Genomic DNA, 27,902 nt, shown 5'->3' with positions numbered 1-27,902 from the left:
CTGCACTTACTTAGCTGGCATCTAAGGCAGAAGGTGCACTAGCATGACACGGCTCCTGGAGGCCCTCAAATCTTTCGTAGACTACTGTGGGACCCAAATGGCTGACTTTTGTAGAAACTAAATTAGGCCTTGTCAATTGTTTTCCATTGTATTCTGCCGCTTTCCTGAGTGAAAAGGCTTTGATATATAAGTTGTACCATTTCTAAAGCTTGAAAACCTAGAATTCAATGTACAGTTGTGATATCTCGTAAGATAAGTGTTTGCTTTTTCTCTAGTATTTTGATTTTATTTTACTTTTTTCTCCAAACACTTTATGGACAAACTTTGGCAAAGTGAGCAGCTCAGCCTTTGTTTTATAAAAGTGTGACTGATTGGCTTTGCCAATGCTTGTTCTGTCTGGATTGTTAATGCTTGTTTGGTCTGGATGGCAGCACACCTTTTTTCGTAGCAGTTCTTTAAATTAACAAAGTGTGCGCTTTGGCTTCACCCAGAGGAATATGCCCCTCTTACCTCATGCTATTGGTTTTTGCTCCATCATTCTGCTTCCAAGGGAGGGCTTGCATGGATACTTCTATTTTGCGTCAGAAAAATACACAAAACATTACATGTTAAATTATTATCTTGTAGATGCGTTATATGGCAAAATCAATTTTTCTTCGCTTTTTTAATGTATTTGTTCTAAACATGCATCTCCATAATGGAATGCATGAAGGAAGCAATCTTTTCCTTATGTTTTCAGGTCAGGTGTTCCAAAGACCTTTTTGATTTATAGTAAAATGTGTATATATATCTTTTCAAACCAGTTCCCTTACACAATGGAATAGTCTGCAGCCGACCATGCAGTTAATAAGCGGCGTTTGTTGCTATTTCACGTGCCTCGCTATCCATCCATCCATCCATTCCCACCCTCTTTCTCTAGACCTGTTTACATAGTGCGGGAGTACAAGAGCAACGTAAAGAACCCGGACATGGTCAGCTGCTGTTCGGAGCACTTGTATTTTCTGAGTTATTTCTTGCTTAGCACGAAATGTTCCCTTTTGTCCAAAATCGTTACGAGGACGCATTTTCATGCTAAACATAGCGCTAAATGCCGGTTTTAGAGTTTGTGTCGTTTTACACAATTCTGCGCAGTTGAGGCAAATTACACGAATTTAGCACATGGCCACTAAAAATGCAAAACCGACACATTGCCGTTGCCAATGCTTGTTTAATCTAGGTGCTAGTCGAGGTCGTCTCCTTGGGAGCAATCTGTGCGCCGCAGCGCCTGCGCTTCAGTGCCCCTGCGGCAGCTGGCTCGGCAGCAGAAGGCCCCAGTCCAGCAGGGCCTCTGCAGGCAGAAGGGGTGACTGGCGGTAATCGGAGCACCTTATGTAAGATGGAGTTGGCCGGTGTCCCAGACTGTGCTCCGTTAAGAGTTGGAGGTGCCGCGTGGGCAGAGATGGCAGGTGCAAGGCGGAGGGAGGGGTGTTCTACGCAAAGTGTAGTCACTGCAAGTGGAAATCCAGGGGCAGTGTGTGGGTCAGAAATGTGGACAGCAGTGGATACTTAAAATGGGTATGAGCAGAATTGGGGCATAGTGCATTATTGCAGGAGCCCTGACGAACTGAGGCACCATGCCTTCCGATTGTGGGCCTGTTACAGAGTGGAGGCATTGTTTTCATACATCAGGCCTCAGCAGAACTGAGGCACAATGCATTCTTACCTTAAGTGTGCCTAGGCAGAAATGAGGCACAATGCATTCTTACCTTAAGTGTGCCTAGTCAGAAGTGAGGCACAATGCATTCTTACCGTAAGTGTGCCTAGGCAGAAATGAGGCACAATGCATTCTTACCGTAAGTGTGCCTAGTCAGAAGTGAGGCACAATGCATTCTTACCGTAAGTGTGCCTAGGCAGAAATGAGGCACAATGCATTCTTACCGTAAGTAGGCCTCAGCAGAACGGAGGCACAATGCATTCTTACCGTAAGTAGGCCTAGTCAGAAGTGAGGCACAATGCATTCTTACCGTAAGTAGGCCTAGTCAGAAGTGAGGCACAATGCATTCTTACCGTAAGTAGGCCTAGTCAGAAGTGAGGCACAATGCATTCTTACCGTAAGTAGGCCTAGTCAGAAGTGAGGCACAATGCATTCTTACCGTAAGTAGGCCTAGGCGGATGGCACGACAATCTCAGCAGGACTTTGGGTTGTTGCGCTTGAGGTACCAAGAGTAAACAAAAAGCTGGTCTGTCATCAACATCGAGCTGTGACAGGCTCCGCAGGCTTTCTTCACTAGCATTTCTGCCACACCAGGAGTAAAAAAAAAAAAAAGCCTCAACATACCGTTGGAAAAAAAGTTTGCCAAAAATTGACTAATGGGGTAGTTCTTCCTGGATCTGCACTGACTGGCATGGAAAGGAAAGAACTGATGTCAGCACGCTTGGGTGGTGCCCTTATAGGCTTCTTCAATCTTCTACATAATTTCTGGCAGATATTATGACCTGCGAAACCAAACCATGTCTCCTACTGCACGCTGGTGCACTGCTCAATAAACCATTCTGGATCCAGTTTGACGCCTGGGGTTAATTCTAATGTAAGGAATCTGCAGCTAGAAGTCTCTATTAGATGCATCTTTCACAACATGCCACAGTATGCCCTTCCTGGATCTTTGAGCAGGAGGAATTTGGCTAACGAAGAGATAGAATAACATAACAATGCCACAGATCTGTACAGTTTATGATGGCAGGTTGTGACACTGCAGTACGATCTGCCCATTAACTCCTAACTCTGTGGCGATTGCAGTGGACCCCATAGATACCTCAAATGGTTGTATTCAAGTCTGAATAACGTCTTCTCACTAAACCAAGTCTGAATAACGTCTTCTCACTAAACCCTCTGTCGCATATTATTACTGGATCTGAGCAGTCCATGTTTTACCGAGCCAATGACCCACGCCCGCCCTTGTAATGCAAATATATACATTTTTATATATTTTACAATCCACCCAAAATATTCAACCAGAAACGCCAACACCCGAAAATGAACAATTAAATAGTTGTATCAAGTACCTGCAAATGCCCTGAATGCGGCAGGGCGAGATGTGAATCCAGGCTTACCTAAGTTCTGGCCCCATAAAATAGATTTGTGCAGAAATGTTTCCCTCCATTCTCTGTAGTAACCTAGCTACTCCAATGTGGGCATCTGTCCCATAAATGGACAACCCTTGTGCAGAGCCTTTAGTCTCCTGAGTACCTCAGTAGATATGTCCCTAGTATGCTGTGTGCATAATTGCAAAGATGGGGTGGTGGTGTCACCTTTACACTGTTACTCACCCCCGTCCACCTTGTGCAGGGACAACCTGTGCCCCACACATAAATCCTCAATTCCCACGGTTTTTTGGTACCAAGAGGACGAGGTGATCTCTTTGATCCTTGTAGCCCCCAATGACCTCGATATGCCCAATGTATTCCTAGAGTTGATTTGTCCCATGTCTACTTGTGTCTGACATTTCCCGTCTGCCCATGATCGAAACTGAAGAATATGAAATGGTGATGGATGGATGGATGGAATGCTTGAATTAATCTCCGCCACTGATAATTACAGGGGGTCACAAGCCAATCCATATTGTGCTCACTATGCTACCTCTGATTCGACCCAGCCATATGTAGGCCAGTCTTGATCTTGCTCCAATGAAAATATTCCAGCCCAAATTGACCGTCCACGTTCTCCGAATCGACACACAAGCAACCTACTAATGATTTCAGGTTATTTGGGCTGAGCACAATAAAAGCGGAGTCCATTCTTCATGTCTTCCACATCCTCCGTGTTGGTCACAGAATCAAATGAAGAGCTGGAGCCTACACAGGGCCCGTTCTCCATTCCTTAGCAATTTAGGGCAAGAGACTGTCGCACCTCTATGTACTCCAAAGCATAGTTAAATAGCTGTCTTTGTGGAAATTGAACATAAACTGTTATACATCATTCATTCATTCATGCATCCACCCATCCATCCATCATGCATCCGCCCATCATGCATCCGCCCATCATGCATGCATGCATCCATACATCATTCATGCATTCACCCATCCATCCATCCATACATCCATCCATCCATCCATCCATCATGCATCCACCCATCATTCATGCATCCACCCACCCATCCTGCATCCATACATCATTCATTCATGCATCCACCCATCCATCCACCCATCCACCCATCATGCATCCACCCATCATGCATCCACCCATCATGCATCCACCCATCCATCCACCCATCCATCCACCCATCCACCCATCATGCATCCACCCATCATGCAAGCATCCATCCATACATCATGCATCCATCCACCCATCCTTCATGCACCCACCCACCCATCCATCCATCCATCCATCATTCATGCACCCACCCATCCATCCATCCATCCATCATTCATGCACCCACCCATCCATCCTTCATGCACCCACCCATCCATCCTTCATGCACCCACCCATCCATCCATCCATCCATCCATCATGCATCCATCCATCCATCATGCATGCATCCATCCATACATCATTTATGCATCCACCCTGCATCCATACATCATTCATGCATGCATGCATCCACCCATCCATACATCATTCATGCATCCACCCATCCAACCATCCTGCGTCCATATATCATTCATGCACCCACCCATCCATGCACCCATCCATCCATCATGCATCCACCCTCCCTGCATCCACCCTCCCTGCATCCATACATCATTCATCCACCCACCCATCATGCATGCATCCATCCATCCATCCATCCATCATGCATGCATCCACCCACCCATCCATCATGCATGCATCCACCCATCCATCATGCATCCACCCATCCATCATGCATGCATCCACCCATCCATCATGCATGCATCCACCCATCCATCATGCATGCATGCATCCACCCACCCATCCATCCATCCATCCATCCATCATGAAACCACCCATCCATCATGCATGCATCCACCCATCCATCCATCATGCATGCATCCACCCATCCATCCATCATGCATGCATCCACCCATCCATCCATCATGCATGCATCCACCATCATTCATGCATCCCCCCATCATTCATGCATCCCCCCATCATTCATGCATCCCCCCATCATTCATGCATCCCCCCATCATTCATGCATCCCCCCATCATTCATGCATCCCCCCATCATTCATGCATCCCCCCCATCATTCATGCATCCACCCATCCACCCTGCATCCACCCATCCACCCTGCATCCATCCATGCACCCATCGAACAATCATGAATGCACCCACCCTGCATCCATCCATCATTCATGTATTTTTATGACCATATAAAAATAAATTATGGACTCTAACAAGCCTTTAGGATCGATGTTAAAGGATGTGCCAGTTTACATATTACATCACCCCTACCTTTTTATGCTGGAAACCTTCTACCGCCCACGTATTTGCCATCCTGTAAGCCCTAGGTATGTACTATACAAATTCACATACAAACATACACCAACATGCATGCAATAATAAATGCATATATCATGCTATTCCGCCTCTACCGTTTGTTAACATTTTGAAATGTTATAACCTTAGTTCAAAGAGTACATTATATTTGTGGTGACAGTTGTTAATTCATTTTCTGGAAAATGTTTATAAAATGAAATCTGTTGAAGGCTGTTGTTGCAACTATCAAAAAAGAAATTCTGAGAATTTTTACATTTCCAAAACCCCATGCCGTGAAATAAACGGGTGACCTGGAATAGACGCACACAATTCTGCAGCAGATGCTTTAACACACCGAACTATCTCAAGTCATTTGTGCAAGCTAGTTTACTGGAACACACGAAAAACACACACTCTTACCTTGCTGCTGGTCCCGCACACGTCACAGGCTCACAGCGCCCCTGGCCAATCCTGGCGCCAGGGGCACAGGTACCCTCTCGCCCGCAGCACGCCTATTAGGGCTCCTGCTGGGCATGCGCAACGCCGCCAAAACACAAGTGCGCGTGGGCACGGGTAAAAATTAACCCTCCCTTCCCACGCATGCGTACTTGTGTTGCCGTCTGTACAATCATGTCAATGAATCAACATGACGCCCGCCCGGCGGTCTGACGTCATGTTGATTCATTGACATGATTGTTATGAGGGAGCTGCGGGCGGCGTCTGGCAGGGGGGGCTATGCCCCCACGCCCCAATGGACGAACCGCGCATGTGTATCTCCTTTGGAACTACGAGGAGCTTGCTACAACCAGCAAGATCTGGAAATGAGGCCTAACTGAGAACCGGTGCAGTGCTTTAAGAGTGGTTAGCCATTTCCACTGGGCATAACAAATGGGGAATGGGTGCTGGGAACGACATGCTGTGGAAGGACAGGGCGTTAGAAATGGGGAGGGTATTTGGAGTGGACGGTCATTAAGAGAAACTGAACATAGGGAGCCCATGGTGGACTGGAATGGGCTGCTCTTTGAAGGGAGGACCATGTGTCATTCGAATGAAAGAGATGGCACACACATTTAACCAAACAAGTCTCCTAAGTCCCGAGGGTCCGGATACGACCCCTCTCTTAAGCAATCAAAAAGCGCCCTTTTGTCCGAGCAGTGTAGGGCTTGAGTCAGAAAGTTGAATTACCTTGCCCTAGAATATTTGTGGGGGGTGGTTGGAAAGTGGTTGTGTACCCCCCACTTCTAACCACTGCATTTTTCCTGTTTGTTAGGGTTAAGCACTTTAAACATGGAGCGTCCTTGCCCCAAGGGATTAGAGCGAGGAAATGGGGCGGCATTATTGGCAGCGTTGCAGGGCTTTGAAAATTGAAAGCCAATGCTGCAGGATAACCGGAAAAAGCAGCCTGTCCATTCTGGCATCGCTAGGCGGGCATCGGGCGCCGGGGACACAACGCCCTGATATTAACTGCAATGTAAATACTGCCGCATGCGCCACGGGAAGCTCCCTGGGGCTTGGCTGCCCCAGGGAGCAGGCACGGCGGAAAGGACTGAGATGTGCTTTTGTCAACGAGTCGGTGACGCAGTCCTTGCGCAGTGACACCCGGGCTCCTGTCACGCTCTAAGTTCTTAGTGTACCACCGAGGTTCAGGGTGTGCTCTTAATAATTTATGTATTCATGGGCGTGCGATATCCGTTCGGACGCTCCGTGCCGACGCTCTCTGGCCGCTTAGTCTGCACCTTGTCTCGGGGGTCCCTTGGTGACGCACTGAAGGCATCCTTGTTCCCTCGGTGGTGCCCTAAGCGTGCCCCTTTTTGCCCCACCGTGACCAAACGAGACTGCCCCTCGGTGGCACCTCGAGACTTCGCCATGTTGTGCCGCAGTTACATCCTGGAGCGCTCTTGTCTCTCGGTGACGTGCACAAAGCTCACCGCAGCACATCTCTCCCCTCCAGACAGGAAGACGTCTGCTTTAAACCGGTGTGAATCCTGCTGAGTCACTGCCGCCCGGGGCGATTAGAGCCGCGCTGGCGTCTGCAGTGGGACCGCACTGCTGTCACCGAGGCGTGTCCATGCGCCGGGGTGAACTGCCGCTGGCCTTTGGGTGTCACGAGTGAAGGCTAGCGACCTCCTCGCTGCCAGTAGCCGCTTAATTGCGATGTGTTGGGTAACGGCTACCCCAGGTCCCTTTGGAATTACAAAATCCGCCGCAGCACTGCGGATCTCTTTACTACTTTCAGCTGCAGCCAAAATTGCTGGGAAAGTCTGGGCCAAAATAAGGGATTACTGGCGTAATGAGACCGAGAATTACAGAATCCTAATTACACATTTCTTAGACTATTCTGAAGGGCAAACTCTTAAAGCGAAGATTTTCTCCACCCTCGGAGGTAATTAAAGCCATCGATAACTCTGGGAATAGGGAAATGCCAGAAACAACAGTAAAACCCCTCTAATAAACTAGGCACGGAGTGAAATACGTATAGGAAGCTGCATTGAAGGATAACGCGTGCCAATGTTTACCATATATAACTACATTTACCATGATGTTTTGTGGCATGATAATGTGGGTTATTTAGCGTGCCATTACGATGTAGCATGAACTGTAAAACATAAATGTGATCTACTCGCAATTCATGGGGAAATCCAAATTAGAGAAATGTCTATTAGAGACAAAATAGACTCTGGAGAGATGTCAATGCTTGTTTGCTGGGTTCCACACATGTTGGATTCTACCTAGTGGTGTCCTTGAATGACCAGCTATGTCCTGGTGTCCCCAGGGATTGGCCATCTATTCTCTGCGATTTCTACCCTTTGTAGTTCCTGGAGTTTAGTGCTCCCTGTCCTCGGATGTTGACTTGCAGAGGTGATTTCCTAAGAAGTGAACACCTGTTCCTTGGAAACCAGATGTCTCTGGTGTTAAGAGTAGGGATGTCTATCCCCGGTGTCCTCTGGAATGAACGTCCCTGTCCTCTGGGACCGGCTGTCTCGAGCCTCTGGCTTTATCAGAGTTAGATTGTCTCTCATCCGGTGCAGCTGTCTATGCATTGGGAGTGGTCAGTCAGGCTTTCATAGAAACGATGGGTAAGGGAGAACAGAAAAAGAAGGAACACACTGACGGAAGGAAGGAGCGTTGTGAACGGAATCGTGTCCCCCTAAATGCGTATAGCTAACTGCAGGGAGTAATGGTGAGATGTGGGTAGGCATAATTAGACGCCTGAACTGCAGGTGAGGAAGACTGGAACAGTAGGAGGATGTAGATGGAGGCAAGGAGGGACTAGGTTATGGGAGAAACTATACAAGGTCAGACCCTGACACGTGTTTGGTAGTTATGGTACACTGTTACAGAAATAAGGAGGCAGACCACATGAAGCTCTTGAGAGCCGAGATTGCTTCTTCCTCTTCCCCCATGATGTCTACCCTAGATGAGACATTTACTGGTGTAACCACAGCTAAAGTGTGATGGAGAGCTTGGATGCAAATAGGTGCTCTCCTCCTCCTCACCGGAGTGTAGCGGGATTCTGGAAGAACTGGGGCTTCACATTGTAAGTGAAAGAAGCCTCTAAATACCCTGAAGGCTCTGTCCTGACCATTTCTTCAACAAGTCTTACAATGGTGTCCAGAGTCTTGTTACCTCATTTTGGGCCGCGTACTGGCTACTGCAATGAGGATCTCAATGCTCCTGGTGGGGACTGCTTGATCCTAACGAGAATTCGATCCAATCAAGGACTCTAGCCTGTATTTGGGATGAGCAGAGAAGGTGAGGAGCAGAACCCTAGCCAGTTGGCTCTGTATTTCTGAGCAAGTAGACGGACCGCAATACCGGCAACATTTCACTAGAGGGCTTGTACCCTATAGCAGAAAAGCCTAGGTTTATTACACTCTAAAGCACACATTTTTTGTTGGCCTGACAAGACCAATGTGTGTCGCCAGTGTTAGTGGGTGGAAAAGCCAGTGATGCCGAGACCGTTTTGAATCGCCTCCTCCTCTTCCATAGCCTCCAAAATATAGAGCATCAACATCTGGACCATGTGTACATATATCAATATATAACATCTAAATTCAGCCAAATTCACTTACTACTTATTTTAGCTCCAGGTTAATGTACTGTTTTAGCACCAGTCCTGGCCTATGCAGAGGGCAAGTGCTAGAGTGGAAGAGGGTGCTAGGGGTACATTTTGTGGGGAGATGTTTATGGAAGATCAAGATTTTTGTAGTGTCTTGGAGACTTTTTTAAAAAGGTGTTTGTGGTCGGTTTTCACACATTTTTAAATGTAGGTGCTCAGTGGCAGGGAGGCGCAGGAACTTTTCAAGGGATACTGGGTGTTAGATCATGAAGTTGGGCTATACTGGTTGCAGATTCCCATCATAGGATTCCTTGTCATGGCGGACTTCATGAGGAAATTCCTGGTCGTTCTGAGGAAGTAGTTGTGCCCACAGACGTTGTACATAGTTCTGCGCTATGCTATCTGTTTACAAATAGGAATTGAAGTGTAGAGGCCTTGCAGGGTACGGCATGTACTTCCCTAGCAGACACTTGGAAGAGTGAGTGGTGGTGGTGCTAGATTCAGGAGGATAGCAATGACCAAAGCAAGCCTAGAGACATAGTAACATAAAGAGACACTTTAGGTAGCGCAATCTATTTCAGGGGGATCTCTAATAACATAATAGTGCGTATGAGAGAGATCCTTAGCTGTTTTAAAAGGAGGGTTGCTTGTGTTGGAGGGATCTCGCTATAAGAAGAGGGATGCTGGTTAAATTGGAGGGCTCTGCATGAAAAGAGTACGGTTTGTGGAGGAGAGAACACTATGCTGTGTAGTGGGTGCCTGCTCTTTGGACAGTGGGTTGCCTCCTCTGATTGTGCCAGTAGATGGTTGGGGAGAGGCCATCTCAGCTTTCCTGGGATCCCAGTGCAACTTATGGCTGTATCTTTTTAGTCCAGGTCGGGAATTAGATTTTTGCCCTTGAGGTTTAGTGCATTTCCTCATTCTCTCCAAATTTTCTTTGTAGTTTGTGGCGCCATGTTGTAGAGGTCAGTTTTTTTGCATGTTGATTTTAATGTTATGGCTTTGGCTGTTGATTTTTAGGCTCTCCTTTGTGCTCTACGTGCCTCGCAGCTATGGTGGTCCTTGCTTCTGCACGACTTACCGCACACAGCTAATGATGCAGAAAGTAAACTCTGAATGAGAGGCGCTGAGGATGGCCCAACACAGATAGCAGTGTGTTTCCAAACATGGTTATTATCCACGGAAGCTGGCTTGCTTGCACAATTCAATTGGAAGCCATTTGTGTTTACCCGTTATGAACACTTTTACAGTGGAAGCTGTGTGTACCAATCATAGGTGTTAACAGCGCAATCCGCATGTCCAATGTGAGCAGGTATTGGGGTCAACCAGTTGGCCTGAACACTAGTAACTTCCAATGTCAATGGTGACAACCTGTCTGCAGGAAGCAATTGGATTTTCCTGCCTTTTTTGATTTGCTGCCCTTTCTCCTGTGCTTCAACAGTCTTGAGACCCGTGCCCTGAGTATCTTCATTGTTAATGAGGAGTTCTTCTGCTTCCTGGTCACTTGCAATGGCTTACTGAGCCCCTGTTCAATGCAGGTGTTGCAGTTGACTTTCCACCGGGACTGCTTATGTGTCTGGCTACTGGACGCAATAATGCACCTTTGTCCTTTGTCTGACCAACCCCTGCGTCTTCTTCGTCTGCATCAATCACCATAACCCCTTCGGGCCTCTGTCTGCATCCAGAATGCTACAGTCTTAGAGGTCATTGTTTCAGTAAAAAACTAGGGGTCTAGCCTCTCGTTTGCGATTGGGTGAGGGGCGATGCCAGACTCCTGCAGAGAGAGGCCTTTAGGGTACTGGTGATGGTGACAAAGTACCTTCTTCTACAAGCAGTGGTGGCAACGGGGTAGAAGGAGGCTGGTGGTGGTCAATCCCTCTCATTCCATCCAACTGTGTGTGTTTGTTGTTATGGCACTAACTCCTTCCTGCTGTGTGCATCAGGGAGAAGACTACTGGCACTGAAATATGTCTGCTCAATAGACCTGGCGAGAGACCGAAGAATACGGCTGAACTGTTGTCACCCTTATAGTGACTGTGGTGGTTATGATGGAGTATACTGCTGTGAAGAGAAAGGAGGGCTTTTTTATTTATATATATATATATATATATATATATATATATATATATATATATATATATATATATATATATTACACCAGTCCAGGATCATTAACCCTACGTGTTTTAGAACTTTCCTTTATTTGATGTCTGCTCAGGTTTTGAAACATATTGTGACTTCTTTGAACCGACGACTTCTTTCCTACAGGGGATTCTGCCTCAATTTTGAATTCACATGTTTGTGGGTTGGTCTTCCGCTGCTGTAGGTGGTGAGATACAGAATTTCCACTCTTAGTGCAGTTTTTAGGGGGAGGGCCCGGCTGCACTTGCTGTGGGTGCAGGATATGGCCCAGTGGAGGGCCTACACACATCTCCATGAAGTGAAGGTCTGCGGATTCTGGCTTAACCTGGCCTTCCCTGCAGTGAGGGGCTGCGGATGCTGGTGTGGAATCTTGTCTTGATCCTGCAAAGGGTGACTGGGCCTGCAGTATCCTGGAAGGGGAGGAGGGTGGGCTGCTGAGGCTGCAGGTCCAGGGTTTGCAGAGCATTCATCTTGGGCCGCTTTGCGGCCTAGACAAGGGATCGATTTGAAGAGCGAAGGAAGCCATCATGTGGCCAATTTATAAATGAAGGCGTGGCGAGCAAATATCTCTTTCCTATTGCTTTTTATACATAAACCTTGCTGAGAAGCCCGAAGCCCTTTCCTTTGAAGCAACCTTAGGGGGCGGCAGAAGTGGTAAACAATTGCCTAAGGCTGTCTCCGCTTATACCGTGATCTAAACAATGGTATACATTGATTTGGATAAGAATCTGGAGAGAAAGCTTAATTTTCGATGGGACTATTGCATTAGCCCTTCTACTTAAAGGAAAGCAAGGCCTGAGTTTCATCAGCCCCCGAGTGTAATCGGGAGGGGAGGTTGGGGAGGGGGATGTGGAAACCACAGGGAGGACCCAATTATTTGGGCCTTTTGCATTTGAGTGATATGGCGAGGGCGCCCAGACGTCAGCTAGTAAATAAATGTAAGCATGTGTTGTAAACCCACTAGATAGTGCTCACCTGTGTGCACGCAAAGAAAAATCTGGCCCGTTCTACATTGTATTATTGCTTTTTCTATTGCTATTAGCCGTCCTAACTATATATTAATTATTCCACTTTCTCCATTGGAAGATCAGATGTTTTCCACTATGATTTGTTTATATTCTGCCTTCATATAATTGATACTAATGCTGGTGTTGTGATGCTGGCATGATATTGATGTCTGAGACTTATAGATCAACTGTTCTTTTTGTCATTGTCAACTTGGATTTGTGCTCACGCTATCTCCTTACTTATCTTTCTTTGCATTATTAATCCTCTTAAACCCCTTCTTTCGCTCACATACTCAGGCCACTGTGACCAAAACGCCATTTTCTGCACCATGGGCTCGCATGCAGTACCCCTCTTTGAGTGATCTGAGATCGCTGCTCCGACATTTTTTCCACCTGTACTTTTTATGACGCACTTCAACAAGCACCCCATTGATTTCTCTATTATTTGTACCCAGTGGTCCGATGCAACTGCAGGCCATACTCCAATTAAGTCTTGTCCTCCAACGCAGACCTGATCTTTTTATTTAAAAAAAAAAAAATTCAGTTTGCATTCCTCTGCTGTATGCATTTACATCCAACCTTGCATTTGTCCCTAGCCTTTCAACTTGCTTTTTGGCGCTTATCTTGATTTCTAACAGTTGTTTTCTGTTTCCTGACTTCTTTATGTCCCTACGAGCCCTAAAGTATTTTTTTTCTCCTCCGACTCCTAATTTTTAATGTGTGTCCACTTGAAAAACTTGTCTTCCTATACATTAAAGGAATTAGGCCTTTGACCCAGACATTTTTGTTAGTCCCCTTTTGCCTATCAGTGCTGGCATTGCCATTTCTATCTGATGCTATGTATTTGCTATCTTTTCTGCTTCCTTCAGAGACTATAATCACCTGTCCTGATGATGTTCTTTTATGAGCTTGGGTCGAAACATCATCAACATCACTCCATATGTGTCACGCAATGACTAATCCTTTGAAATTACAATGTTTTCGGATCCTAGACTTTTTATATGGTGTTTTTGTTTTTTAAAGCAACCTAGTTCACTGCTATATCGTATGAATCACTCTGAACTTTGAGCAGCATCTTTCACTTATCAGGATTTGCTGTTTTCAACCTTATATAATTTTTGATAAATGTCAATTGTTAGTGCTGTGTATACTTCAATTGAGAGATTTCATTCTCGTGGTATTCTCTCATGATAGTCCCATAATATTCCAATGTTGATTGTCCTTTCATTGCAATTGATGTTTACTTTATTAAATATAAGCGTTCATTATTTTTCTCAAGGACCGTGGTTTATTTTGTGCATGCACTTCAAAGCATCCTCCAACATGTATGTTGCCAGACCTCCCTGTTCTGTTGCAACAACTGAGGCACTACCCACGCGTTCATGCAAACTAGTGGTTAGTCCTGGCAAGGCAAACCGGGACTTGTGGAACTCATAGGTTCACCTTGGGTAACTGGGTAAAGAGACAGGCCCAGAATCTGCCTGAGGCGATAAGAGACAGTGTAGGAGGCACTGTACCGAAGAACGCTGGAGGGTTTCCCAGCCCTGCAACTTACTCTAAAAATAAACTCCTTTTTTTTTATTGTGGAAGTTTTTATATAGCGCAAACTCGATCCGAAGATAATGGACCGCTTTACGACCACCAGATACATTCCACTAGGACACATTCATTTTTGGTAGGCACAGGGAGATAAGTGATTTGCTCAGAATCGTAGAATGTTGAGCGGAGACTGAAACTGGGTTCCCTAGTAAGCCGCTCAAGCCGTTACGCCACATCCTCATTAATCAATGAGCTCGCACAGTAAAAGCAACTCCAGTTCAAAAGCTGATCTCAGTGCAACTAACTGCTCATTAGAGGCGACCTGAAATATTTATGTACTGAGACAAGGAAGACTTTGAATCACAGGCACAAAAGAACCAAATGGTATCCCGCACAACAATGTTGGACTGTTCTGAGGGCACAGAATTGTGTGGTTCTGTCAGTGGCGTTAGTCTTTCTGAGGGCAGGCTGCCATGACCGTGTTATGTCGGTCTTTCTGTAGACCTCCTGTAGTTGCAGTATGTTGTAGTTCATTCGGTTGTGTTAGTCTTTCTGTGGACCTGCTGTAGTCACGGTTATAGTTTGGTTGGTGGTATTAGCCTTTCTGTGGACTGGGTGCAGTTAGAATACTCTGATGGTGCTAGTCTTTCTATGGACTGGAGGTGTGTGGATATCATGTGGGTCTGCCAGTTGTTTTAGTCGGTCTGTGGAGCTGCTGTTAGTCTGTCTGTGGACCGGTTGCAGCAGATATATATACACACACATACAATTTCCTGTTGGTGGTGTTGGTCTTTCTGAGGACAGCCTGCCATGACTGTGTTGTGTCGGTCTTTTTGTAGCCCTCCTGCAGTGAGTCTGTTGGTGGTGTTCTGTCTGTGGACTGGAGATGTGCTGGTATCATGCTAGTCTGCTGGTGGTTTTTAGTCATTCTGTGGGTCTGCTGCAGTGAGTACCTTTGGTCGGGTCAGTAGTGTTAGTCTTTCTGTTAAACGGCCTCAGTGACTACCACGTGGATTTGTCCAAAGTACTGAAATAAGGTTCTGACACACAACCCTGGCACAGTGATTAAAGGCTTGTGTTTAATAGGGCCTCTGGTTCTCAACCCTTTGGAAAGGCTACATGCTGTCTTTCTGAGATTCGGCTAATGTGGCTTCCTCTTGCCAGCCCCTTGGTCTGTTTTCTGGAGTACACATCCCTTTGTCCAGTTCATGCCTCTACTTTCCATCTGGAAATGCCCATGCAGAACTCTTCTGCAGTTTTACCTACTGAAGATTACTGACCCGTATAACTTGTAAAAAGAAGCTTTAAATACGCTCCTGGGTTAATGTGGACACCATTTGGAGTCTGCACAGACCAGAGAAGGGGATGAAAGCAGCCACTGTATTGTAGGTCTCCCCGTGACGCTTTGTTATGGACATGTAGTCACATTGTGTGTTCTATATTGGGGCAGCCCTGGGACTTTACCCCCTGCTTGATATATCAGAAAATGTTTTAAACCGTGCCTGGTGCACCCATCGAGGACTGGTCATGTCCCTCCAACGTTCTGCCAACTGCGCAGCCCGGACCTGCCCGCCCTTTCCATGTGAGGCACTTTGCAGAGGCAAAGTCAGCAATGCCCAAAATATCAGAGTGGACCCTAGCTCCGCCCCCCCTTAACCCATTGCCAAAGACCAATATTGTCCGAGTCTTGGCATGAAAATGACAGGTGTCAGTGCTGACAGAGCCCCTTGGTTGAAAGTAAGGCACTGCGCCATGACAACAGCCTCCGCAAAACAGTAAACCCAGGTATTGAATGCGCATGCAAGGTGTAATTACAAATATTATGTAACCTAAATATCACCACCTCAAGCTGTGTGGACTTGATCCCCTCCTGAAGTAAACCCCAAACAAAACTAGCTCCTTTGCATTTCTCGATGCACAACTCTGTTCCCCAGGCGGATGAGGTGGCAGAGCCTAGCTTACAACTAGTGACCACCAGATAACACACTGCTCGTCACCTGCCCTATCCCATGGGCTTGTGTTGGTACACAGGCCTCACAGGTGTGCTCTTTGTGTCCGGGGCCTCACTGTTTGCTTTTCTTGTGACTATGACCAAGTTGGTGAATCATTTACCTGTCCAGGCTGCTCTCCTGTGCTTAGCTGACCTCTCTCTCCCTGGCAACAGAATTTGAGTATTACATGTCTTCCTGAGCATTTCTTTTTCTCTCGTTTTAGGTCCATTCTGGAAAAGGAGGGCCCAAGGTCACTATTTCGAGGGCTTGGTCCGAACCTGGTGGGAGTCGCACCCTCAAGGTAAGCCACGTGGCACCATGCCCAACGGCCCAAGAAGCCTGAGGTGGCGGGGGTGGACAAGGACTGATTGAACTGTATGATATGCGTCTTTGTACTCTTAGTATCTGGCCAGGTGCCAGATGGGGAGGGTTTTGCTAATGGGGTTTATATGAACTCATAGGTTTTTTTTTTTTTTTTATTCCTCACCAGGGCCCTCTACTTTGCATCCTACTCCAGAGCCAAGGAGTTCTACAATGGGGTCTTCGTGCCCAACAGTAACATTGTGCACATGTTCTCAGCGGGTTCTGCAGGTAAGTTAGACTCTGCTTTCCGCATTTGTGGGTCCCTTGGTGTTTGTTGTGCTCCCTGTATAACCCTCCTTGCCTGCTCTGCCATCTGTACCCTCTCCAGTACCTTTTACCGCCTCTTCTACCCCCTTTTCGCAGCTTCTGCTCGTCTGTGCACCTCTGGTACAGTCAATAAATTACTAAGGTGTCCCTTAGCTCACAGACAGCGATGCTGGAACACTTTTCCCATGGGGGCGGGAGGCTTCTATGAATGTTATACGACTGAAGTCCTAAGTATTGTGCAAAGATCCTAGCTACACACAAAGAATAAGTAAAGCAAATGAGCCACGCCCATTCAGCAGGAGAGTGGAAAGGGTGTAGTATGTAACTGGTAGTGCATTTTCGAGCACACTGTCACTCATATATTACTAAAGCATGGTGAGGTAGCATGCTGTCATTTAAAGATAGCACATTTCCCCTTGAAATGGCTACTAAATTTCCACAGACATGCAACTGTATAGAAAACTTTATAGCGCACAGAAGTTAAGGTGTGGAAATTGGGTTACAGCAAATATTTATCTTTTGCGCATCACCAAGAAAGGTGTCTTGATTTTGTTTGGTCCTATTAAAATCTCTTTCTGTCACACTTCAGAATTATAATAAATGGATTAATGTGTGCCTTCTTAATTACTGATCTATTTTTAAATATTTGTACTGTTCCTTTACATGTACTCAAATATTACGGTGTTAGAAAATTGAGATTCATCATCCTATGCTTTCACACTCCCTGCACCCCAGTAATATTGTCACATAATAGAGTTTAGAAAAGCCTTTCCATTTCCAGAAGCCGCTATTTGTCACAACTCATAGCCTGACATTTGCCCAGGAAACGAGACGAGATCAAAACACATCTCTATTGCTCCTTCACCTTCTGAACCTCAGCATGGTTATTTTGGGGGTGCTGAAGCACCCCTACTACTGGCGCCTATGGTTATAAAGTGCTCTATTGCTCCTTCACCTTCTGAACCTCAGCATGGTTATTTTGGGGGTGCTGAAGCACCCCTACTACCGGCGCCTATGGTTATAAAGTGCTTGCTGTTCACTGAGAGCTCTGCTCTGCCCTAGTCCGTTGCTACTGTGCCCCTTTGCCCCATCAATGCCTGTTGTGCTGTCTCTTGCCTCTCTCAACCCCCACAGGTGTTGGTTGTGGCTCTGCTGTGTACCTTCTGCCCATACAAACCATCGTTGGTTGCCCCTCTGTGCCTTTCGTCCCCTAGTGTGGATATAGAACCCATTAAGAACCTATAAAAGCACAGCCGGGACTCTGGCCCCCTTCCGAAAGACAATGTTTACATTCAGTGCTGGGGGGGAAGGCGGCGTGCCTGCATTTATTGCAGATCGCGCACATGTACAAACTTATTTCTTAACTTCTGAGAACAGCTTTTAGTCTGGGGCCTACTGCATCCATTTTGGGGTTGTCCTGGGCCCTCAACCTTCTACACTCCGTCCGGCGCAGACCTGTCCTCTTCTTCTTCTGATCTATACCAGTACCCTAGTGCCAGAGCTCCTGCAGCTCTCGTGGTGGCTGTACCCACTCTGTCCCTCGGTGTCCTCTTTGCAGCCTTAAGTGTATCTTTCCTCATCAAAATGTAGCTAAAGGAGCCCTCTTCACTCTCCGTCACCAAGAAAATCAAGCTCTTTTTACCTACCGATGATTTTAAACTTGTTGTTCAGTCACTTGTTCTTTCACGTATTAATGATGGTAACACCATCCTCAACGGAATCCCAAAGGTCCACCTTGCTCCAATCAAAGCTGTGCTCAACCTTGCAGCCAAGCTCATCACAGACTGCAAATGTTACGATCATATATCCCCAGCTGTCAAATCTCTTAAATTGCTCTTTATTGAAGGCAGATCCACCTACAAAACTGCCTGCATTACTCATAAAGCCCTCCACCAAAACACTCCGCAGTACCTCTCCACGAAACTCCTCATTGCAGGCAGCACACAAACACTGAAGCACCAACACCCTCCTCCTAATCCAACCACTTCATAAAGAGAAAACCACACAATTGCGCTCCTTCCGTGGTAATGCCCCTATCATCTGAAATGCCCTCCCAATAAACCTGTGCTGTAACCCCTCCTATTCTGGCTTAAAAAAAGACCTCAAAATCCACCTCCTCAATTATTATTGGGGATCCTAACCTCTGACCTGCACTCTATCTCCAATCACCATGTTATATGTGGCCAGTAAGTACCTGTCCATTTCCTGAACATCATCTACCTATTACCCGAAATGTATAGCTTTTGCCCCTTTTTACCTATTTGATTTGTCTATCCCGCATGTTGTCTTCATTATTCCTTATCCACTTGTATGCCATGTTGGCCCAATTATTATTGAGGGTCCTAACCTGTGACCTGCACTTGATCCCCAATCACCATGTTATATTTGTCCAAGTAATTAGGTGATGTAAAAGGAAATGAAGTGTATAGCCCTTGCACCTGTTAATCTATTTTGATTTGTATATTGTGCATGTTTTCATGATCTTTTATCTACTTGTTTGCTTTATAATATATTACTCCTGTAAAGCGCTCTGATACCTCTGGGTCTAGCCAGCGCTATATAAAACTTTTAAAATAAACAAAATCTCCTGCCCACCCCCTTCTTTTCCGTCCTCGCATCCTCTGCTCCTATTACCTGCGGAGCTGAGCTGGCCCCTGGCCCCCTGCTGTGCATCGGCAGCTCTGACTGTGCAGGTTTCTGAACCTCGACACAAGGAAACCATGAACTGGACGCCCTCTCTCCGTCCAGCAGAACCAGGCCCAGGCCTGTCCCCTGTGATACCGACAGCGTCTGCCCCTTCACTTTCAACACTCGACGTAGCTGAAGGATGGCTTTTACTCCTGCGTGGAGGCGCGGCCCCTTCTAAGCGCGCAGTCTCAGCATGCACCCTTCCATAAACCCCCTTCATTCCCGAGTGCACCAGGGACCTCGTGCACTGAACCGTGGGCAGGGGTTAGAAACCCAGGCTCCGCAGTCGCCATCTTCACTACAAAGGAACCAGCCTGCAGCAGCTCCGTTCCCTCGTCGCTTCTGTTTACTTTACATTTGCCTTATGCACACGAATAGATTTCGTTGCTTCTAGCACAATGAATAGATTTTTATAGTTCAGGTCGCATTGTTAATTAGGGCCCCGGGTCTGTTGGGCCCATGGTTATCTGGCTCCATTGTGGTCGTTTAGTTCACATGGTGTCGAGGCTGGGCGACCATGTTTACTACAGTCCTGTCCAGTGGACATTTGTGTGACCTGAAATCCATCCTGCAGGTCCGATATTATAGACGAGGGCAGAGTACACTGCGCCATTAAATAAACAAGGACCAGAAGGCTGCGCAATCCAAACCGAACGCTTGTGCTGCCAGAGCGCCTCACGCCAGGCCTTGGACCGCTTGAGATTCTGTAAAGAGGTGGAGAGGGGCCTGGACTATTAATGTGGATACACCCACTCACCCAAACCCACCCACCCACCTACTCTCCCTCCCAGGAACCTGCACGCAGCACTGACACTACTCCGTCTGCAGCGGTCTTTGCTCTTACTAATGCCCACTCCCGTCCATTGCTGAATGTAAAACCACAACTGTGGAGATACTGCCACTACTTCTCAAGGTGTGAGGAGACCAGATCAGTAGCAGGAGGGACGTTGGGACCTTTCTTCTACACAAGGAAGTGGGCATACCTACTACAGACTCGGGACAGTGCCAAGCACGCACTGGGCATTCGGCCGCTGCGGGATGGGCGCCTTAATTCAAGCACCACAGTGCCCCTGATTTATAGCGACCACTCCCCTGGGTGAGCAGATGAGCTACGGCCAAGGTTTGCGTAATAGAGCGGGTGCTGTGCCTAATTTAAGAACCTGTGGGACAAGGGGGCCCCCTGGTGTCCTCGGTGAGCTAGTTCCCTGTTGAGTTTTCCATGGCTATACAGGCGAGGGTTTTCGCTGATCTTTTTGTTTGACCCTCTGCCACACAATACTGTCCTTAATTTGTTAGAAAAATGTGAAGGGCCCACGTTTTCCTTAGTAGCCCGCTGCTGGCGCTGTCGAGATGCCGAATATCAATGCTGCCTAATTTTATATATTCCACTTCTCCCCACCACCCCTGATTTCTGCTGTCTTTATATCTCTTGCAAGTTTTTTTAAATCACTTCGGTCTCATTGTCACTATTTTCCTACCTTTCTCTTGCTCATTTTCTCGCTTTTCTGCTTTTCTCTCTTGCTCTGGATCATAGTATGATGATGAAAAATAAGTCCTGAACCCAGAAAATGAGTGCCAGTGCCCACCACCTGCAACCACCGGCACAAATTAAGCATTGAGCAGTGGGAAAGGTACTCCTAACATTAGGTATAAGTGTCTTCTATTTTGGGACATCTCCGCTTCTCGTTAGATCTCTGCATAGAGAGGAGATGGTTCTAATAAACTATGTCTATGAGGGAGATACCTACACCACAGACCTTGTGCGATGGGTACATATCTCGCCATTCTTCTTAATGTGGATAATCACTCTGTTCAGAAGCAACAGCAGATAATTCCCCAGTGAGAGCCTGCCTTTGAGGACTGAATGTTGTTTTTTGTTGTCTACAACCGCTGATTCCTTGGAAGATCTTATTCTGGAAAAATGAACGTTACTTATCTGTATTATTAGTGGACTGGTGTGGGTTCTTACATGTATTTATAACACTTGCAAACACTTTCCATACATATTATTGGAGGTGTCTAACAGTAGGGAAGGCATGCGGAGGGCTTATGATTGAAGGTATTACTGGAAAGTATGCTTCCTTCCCATTGAGGGTATCTGCCCCTCCTTCAGCTCCCACCTCACCTCCTATCAGGATGGTTTGCTGGATCGCTCTATGCTGAGAGGATACTCTGGGCCTATGCACAAAGGGCCTCCGCACTGGTGGTGAAGGCCCCAGAGTAGTAGTGGATCCTCCGAATTGCAGTTACTCGTTGCTGAGGTCCCGCGCCACGAGTGCTGGGCCCCACACTTGTGGCTGATGCCCTGTAGTCGTGGCAGTTCCTCCGAACTGTAGTTACTCTTTGCAGAGATCCCGCCACGATTAAGGCCCCATGCCACGACTGTGGGGCCACCACCACAAGTACGGAGGCCATTTTGTGAATCCGGCCCTCTGTTTTCAGTAGTTCTCGTTCTCTACAAATGAAGCATTTGGGCTAGCACATCCAGTCAGGTTTGTAACAGAAAAGGCGAGAGAAGGAGCATGGTGTCAGAGAAGTAGAGCGCAACCTGGCAGCCGAAGTGTCTGATGAGGGATAATATACCACATACTGTCCATCTGTGAAGGAGCACACCTTCAGGTCGACACCCTTTTCTCACTATAAGCTGGTGACTTTTTACTATTGTGGGGCAGAGGAACCGCTCCCTCAATTGTAATTTTCTCCCCTAGCTTTCATCACTAACTCCTTGATGAACCCCATCTGGATGGTGAAAACCAGGATGCAGCTCGATCGCAGGTAAGGGTCAGGTGGTAGCTGCGTGTTTGCGCCGGGGTTTGCAGTGATGGAGGGAGGGGGTCGGTGGCCATAGCGGCTACGTTCAGAGTACATTTGGGGTGAGTTCAAAGCAATCCTCACCTGCTCATTGGTACGATCTTGTTCCTCAATGGTGTGATGACGTGAGTGGTTTACTTGGTAACATGTCTCATGTTGAATTTGTGTTGTTTTTGATGTTTGGATCCTGGGATCTCTTCTTTGTGGCTGGACTCTAGGGTTTCCTAAGATTGTTGATTGTCCACATGACGTCCATTTGTCGCAGTAGACAAGATCACCAGCTGAGGTGTAAGCTCTGTAGGGTGCGAGTTCTGCTAAGATAACCCTTTAGTTGATGATGAACAAGGTTGCTCAATGAGAGCCCTTTACGAAGAAACCGTGGGCACAGATTAAAAATATTAAGTTTAAACATTAGTCCAGTCATGAACAGGAAAGTGATTAATTCCATGGAGGAAAATATTAGAAAAAAACAAGTAAAAAAAACAGAAGTAATTAAAGCCTATCTTTACACAACACATACAGGGATGATATCTGGTTAAATAAACACCCATGACGCATGATTATTTTCAGCTGAAAGGATGCTAGCTACATGTGTCGGTAACTGGGCCAGTACACTAATAAGGAGGCTTACATGCAAGAAACCCTCATAGAAAACCCTCAGCATGAGAGGCAGAGGAGATAGAAGCATGTGTCATGGCAAAAAATCCCCTGTTCAATACGGAGCGCCAGTGGGTGACTGGAAAACCGAATATCAGTGATTCCAACTTATGGAAACGAGGCGTGAGATAGCCACATATTGAGATTCCTGGGGTGGTGTAGTATTGATGAGTTTGGTAAACCCAATGGAGGATGGGCAATAGAGCAGTTCCACCATGAGAGCTTGCTGAGGACCTGCTGAGCTGTGCATATTAAGTGCGAAGTAAGCAAGGTGTCCTCCTTCCTCCTGCAGCTTGACCTTTGGAAGAACCATGTGAGAAATCATAGATTCTTCCATGGAAACAGCCCTTAGGACCAGCACGAGATGAATACTATGGGAGGGTGCGCCTGTGAGCTGGGGGTTCCTGGCACTTCCATCGGAGGTGTAACTGAGGCAGATTGTGCCCCGACTCTGGTAGGAGAAACTCAGATTCTGAACTGAAAATCCTTCCTGTGAACTTTAAACCAGAATTACTAGTTTCCTTGTACACATCACCTGCAAGAGGAGCGTACAGCAGCCAGTGCAAAAGCTGCAGAGCCACTGGCATGTATCCCTAAAAAAGGGCCATGAACAGTGTGGATTCGAATAGGCATGTTCTCCAGACCCAGTTAACCTGCCGCTGCTCCATCATATGGCCGCTGTTTGACATGTGGTTCATAAGATGCAAGTTATTGAAAACCCCAGTCAAAGCACACTGTAATGAAACCATAGTGGCTGGTTAAAAAATGTCCACCTAACCGCATAACCGCAAAATACAGAGCAGCTATTAGCAGGTAAAGCAGCAAAACAAAGCGCAGCACAAGAAAAGTGAGGTTGAGGGAGCAGCTGTAAAAATTCCCTCAATCCATGGGCTGGAAATGTTTACTTTTTTACCTTGTATCACAGCTAGAGTATGTTTGTCTCTTCTTAGTTTTGGATCTTGCTAGAGATAACGGCTGAAATGGAAGCGGTCTGTTGCTGTCTCTTGTTTGACAGAGTAGATCAGCGTGGGTGCTAGTTGCCAGTTGCTGCATCTTGTTTGATGTGGTGGTTAGAATGTTCCCCCAGTGTTACTTTCTTGTATATAAAAGCTTGAGTGATTGTTGTCTCGGTGTTGATGTATATTTTTAGTATAACAATTGAAGTCCTTATTTTCCCTCGTGGTAAAGCTTCGTACACGTAAGCTCTAGAGTGCTTATCTTTATAAATGGGTTCATTTTGATCTGATAGCTGGAAGTGCCTTTTTGTGATTCGCCGAACCTCTAAGACTTCAATCTGTGGCACCTAGAGCATGTCTGACCCTACCTAACCTGACGGAAGTTTTCCCTAAGTATAAAGGGCACGCTGCCAAACTGCATGGAAGGCCCTGGACACCCTCTTCCTAGTCTTGGTTATGATATGACTTGCTGTGGCCATGTGATTTTTCTTGCTTCACCGACCATCTTGGTTAATTGTTTGTGTCGCTTTCAATGGACATAGGAGTTTTTTGCTACACTAACTTTCATGTATCCTTTTATTTTTTTTAGGGTGCGTGGTTTGAAGCCAAGGAATGCCCTGCAGTGTGCTCGCTATGTGTATCATACAGAGGGCGTGCGAGGGTTCTACAGGGGTCTGACTGCCTCCTATGCTGGAATCTCGGAGACCATCATCTGTTTTGTCATCTATGAGGCCTTAAGAAAGCATGTGAAGGCAGGGCACCTGTCTTCAGCGCCAGCCCCCTCCAACAGCAAGGGATCCACCAACTTCATGGGGCTAATGTTGGCTGCAGCATTCTCCAAGGGCTGTGCCTCTTGCATCGCTTACCCACACGGTATGTTTTGATCTCCTCGGGCAAAGAGTTTGGTATACTGCTCTTCACTGCTTATGTTATATTTGCTGACTTTCATGTCAAATATCAGGCCGTTTTCTGGACATAATGAGAACGGGTGAGCTACAAATTCGGAGCCATTCCAAAAAAGAGTATTGCTTGGCAGCCCAGTAGGCTTTGCCAATGGTTTTTGCTGATGATGTGCAGCATTGGCAATATAAAATGCGCCATCACGCAGGCATGTCGTGACGGTACATCAGCCCAAAGTGATAACTTATATGCATGCATGCATCATGACACGGGTGCCCTTTTTTTCTATAGGTTACCATTCCAAGATGGTGGAAATAAGGGGGGAGGGAAGGGGAGAACGAGGTCGTGAGGAGGTAGCAACACTGTGTATGATGGGAGAAGTGGATATTTCAAAAGGGAGAGAGCAAGAAAATGCATGCACTCTCATAGAGTGCTGAAAGAGAAAAAGTGGTTTCCTGTACTGGCTCAGTGGAAGGGTACAATCGGGCAGTCAAAAGGATAATAAAGAAGCTATGCTCCAGGGGAGGGCAAGCACAAGACTAGGAAGAGAATTCCATAAACCATAAACAAGCAAATGAGACAGTCAAAAAAGCCAGCAAGTGGTAAGCAGTGGGTTGGTCTAAAGCCCAGTGTAAGTATTGGTACTTTCCACAGTAAGTAATCTAAAAGCTGCCTGTAATTCAGAAATAAAAAAGCTAGGCTCCTCTTCTGTAAATCAAGATACAGAGATTATCTGTTCATTTTCCTCCCAGGTATCGGTGGTCACCATTGAAGAATGCAACAAGTGAAAAACAGTGTATCACTTTATTAAACCAAGTAAATATGACGATGGATAAAAGATTGGGGAATAAGAACCTTGGGGTATGAAAGCGGGAAGCTGTACCTGCAGTTCACAAAGGTCCCGAAGCAAAATTAGAAATGTATTCTATCAATCTATGGCATACAACACTGCCATTCCTGCAACTCACCAAAAGAGAAAGGAGAGCAAATGGGAATCTGCGGCCTTGGCAAATTAAAAAAAGTACTAGTATGCATAAACATTTACACAGTTGCAAAATGGTGCAAGTGTTTATTTCCACATGTGCAGATGAAACACAAACTTTTTTAGGTTCTCCATGTGAAAATGTCCCAGTTTTCATGGAGAAATCCCTTCTCTCTGCACCGTCGCTACTTTTTGAGGACCCGCTCCCCCCACACACACCTTTCCTAGCCTATAGAAGGACTTCATTATAATCGTTACAAAAATATCTCTTTGACAGTATCCATGGAGGGAATGTGCTTGCCGAAAATGTATCCGTGCCTTGGAGGTTATGGGTGTTCACCTGCTTTGACAGGTTACACCGCCCTGGAACTCATTCAGCCCACCCCGTGAGTAGATTTACTCACAGAAAATTCTACCACACCATGGAATGTCAAGTGAGAAAAATCGATTTGCTAGTTCTAGTTCTAATTTTACACTCACAATTGGTAGTATTCACGCACCTGTCACACCTCCAAACATATTTTGCAAGTAGCTGCAGACATGATCTTTAAATGTTTATTGCTTGTTATACATTTCATATAACGTGTTATTATATTAGATTGGAAATTAGGATTAAAAAAGTGATTCCGATGGGTCATACTGGCTCTCTACAAAACATTTCAATAAATGAGTGTACAAGGAGGATTTTCCAGTGTGAGGCCTTCTAATGCTTCCCAGGTTTAGAATAACCCTACTATTGGAAAATCGTGTTTGTACGATTTTGAGTTTTTTAAATAGCTCGGAGGCAGTTTTAGTCCCTTTTTGTCCTGGAAAAGTCCTTTTTTAATGGTCTTGCCCCGAACACCATTTTTGTAATTATTTCGGATATCGAAGGAGGCTACACTGTCATTGTTCAATGTCTTCATAATTACTGCTTTATCTAAAGACATATTTAAATAAGTTACAACTAAGATCATTGTCCCTTATGTTCGATTGCAGAAACCGATGCTCACACACTGTTTTTAAATGTATATCGGAACAAACTACTAGATGGCTGATGTATGTAAATTAGGTCAGTCCGTCAACACCAAGATGAATGAATGAATACCCTCTTGTATAGCGCATGGCTACTCTCGAGCATCCCAGCGCTGTAAGACCAGAGGACATAGAAAGACACTATTGGAACAGGAATGTCTTTAGTCGCTTCCTGAAAGCAAGATGGAATCTGTGTTAGATACACAACCCTGTTTTGTCAAGTTCCTTGCTACTACTTCTGACCATGCCTTTTCTTACTTCTAGAGGTGATCCGGACCAGGTTACGAGAGGAAGGCACCAAATACAAGACCTTCTGCCAGACTGCGCGCTTGGTGGCCCGTGAGGAAGGATACGCCGCTTTCTACAGAGGACTTTCGGCACAGCTGGTGCGACAGATTCCAAACACAGCAATCGTGCTGTCCACTTATGAGCTCATAGTCTACCTTCTGGAAGACCACACAAAAAGACCTTTGTAAGGGTGGACCATACCAACTGACCACCCAAAGGAGGGGGAACCCTCAAAAGACTTACGGTCAGATACACTGCTAACAGTGCTGAGGAGCTGGCCAAGTACTGGACACTGGTTCAGGTCCCTCGGCACGATGGACATTGCCTTTTGGATTGTTTCTTTCTAAAAGGATTGGACTATTATTAACGTTAATAGTTAATTAAATATATATAAAATATTTTATTTGAAACGTGCAGGGTCATGATTAAGGTTTAAGCTGCTAGTGAATAAAATCACTCTGTGAAATGAGCATTGGGCCTGCATCTTCAGCCTGTTCTTGAGCCGGAGTAAAACCGAAGCAAAGCTGGGTCAGCACAGTGAGGATTTGAACATGACATGCAGATTAGATACTCTCTGGTGGCTGTATTCAAACCTCTAGGTTGCTTGTCCATCCTGTTCGGTATCGCTTGACTGTTTGATAGTGTGTGTGTGTGTGTGTGTGTCTGTCACTATTTTGGTAGGATAGCTAACTATGAAAACCTGTCTCTGAGGCAAAAGGGCTGGATGAATTTGTGTCTCGCGAGACTTCCAGATTTCAGACCTTCCAAAATGTATTCTCCATCAATCAATAGACCCTCTCCAGGTTTATGACATTTACATTAA

General features: G+C 46.1%; 1 protein-coding gene across 1 annotated transcript in view; it reads left to right on the top strand.

Annotated features, from left to right (window-relative positions):
- Positions 1-27,549, top strand: part of SLC25A33 (solute carrier family 25 member 33) — a 73,583-nt gene extending 46,034 nt beyond the window's left edge. Inside the window, exons 3-7 of the mRNA XM_086921394.1 lie at positions 16,377-16,454; positions 16,644-16,744; positions 22,180-22,246; positions 24,485-24,768; positions 27,056-27,549. Of these exons, the coding sequence (XP_086777520.1) occupies positions 16,377-16,454; positions 16,644-16,744; positions 22,180-22,246; positions 24,485-24,768; positions 27,056-27,267 (742 nt within the window). The 3' untranslated portion in view covers positions 27,268-27,549. The remainder of the gene's footprint in view (positions 1-16,376; positions 16,455-16,643; positions 16,745-22,179; positions 22,247-24,484; positions 24,769-27,055) is intronic.
- Positions 27,550-27,902: the final 353 nt, after the last annotated feature.

This window comes from Lissotriton vulgaris, chromosome 5 (assembly GCF_964263255.1).
Source record: "Lissotriton vulgaris chromosome 5, aLisVul1.2, whole genome shotgun sequence".
NCBI classification, from domain to species: Eukaryota; Metazoa; Chordata; class Amphibia; order Caudata; family Salamandridae; genus Lissotriton; species Lissotriton vulgaris.
The sequence above is the reverse complement of the archived record's forward strand: the minus strand, read 5'-3'. Positions and strand labels throughout refer to the sequence as shown.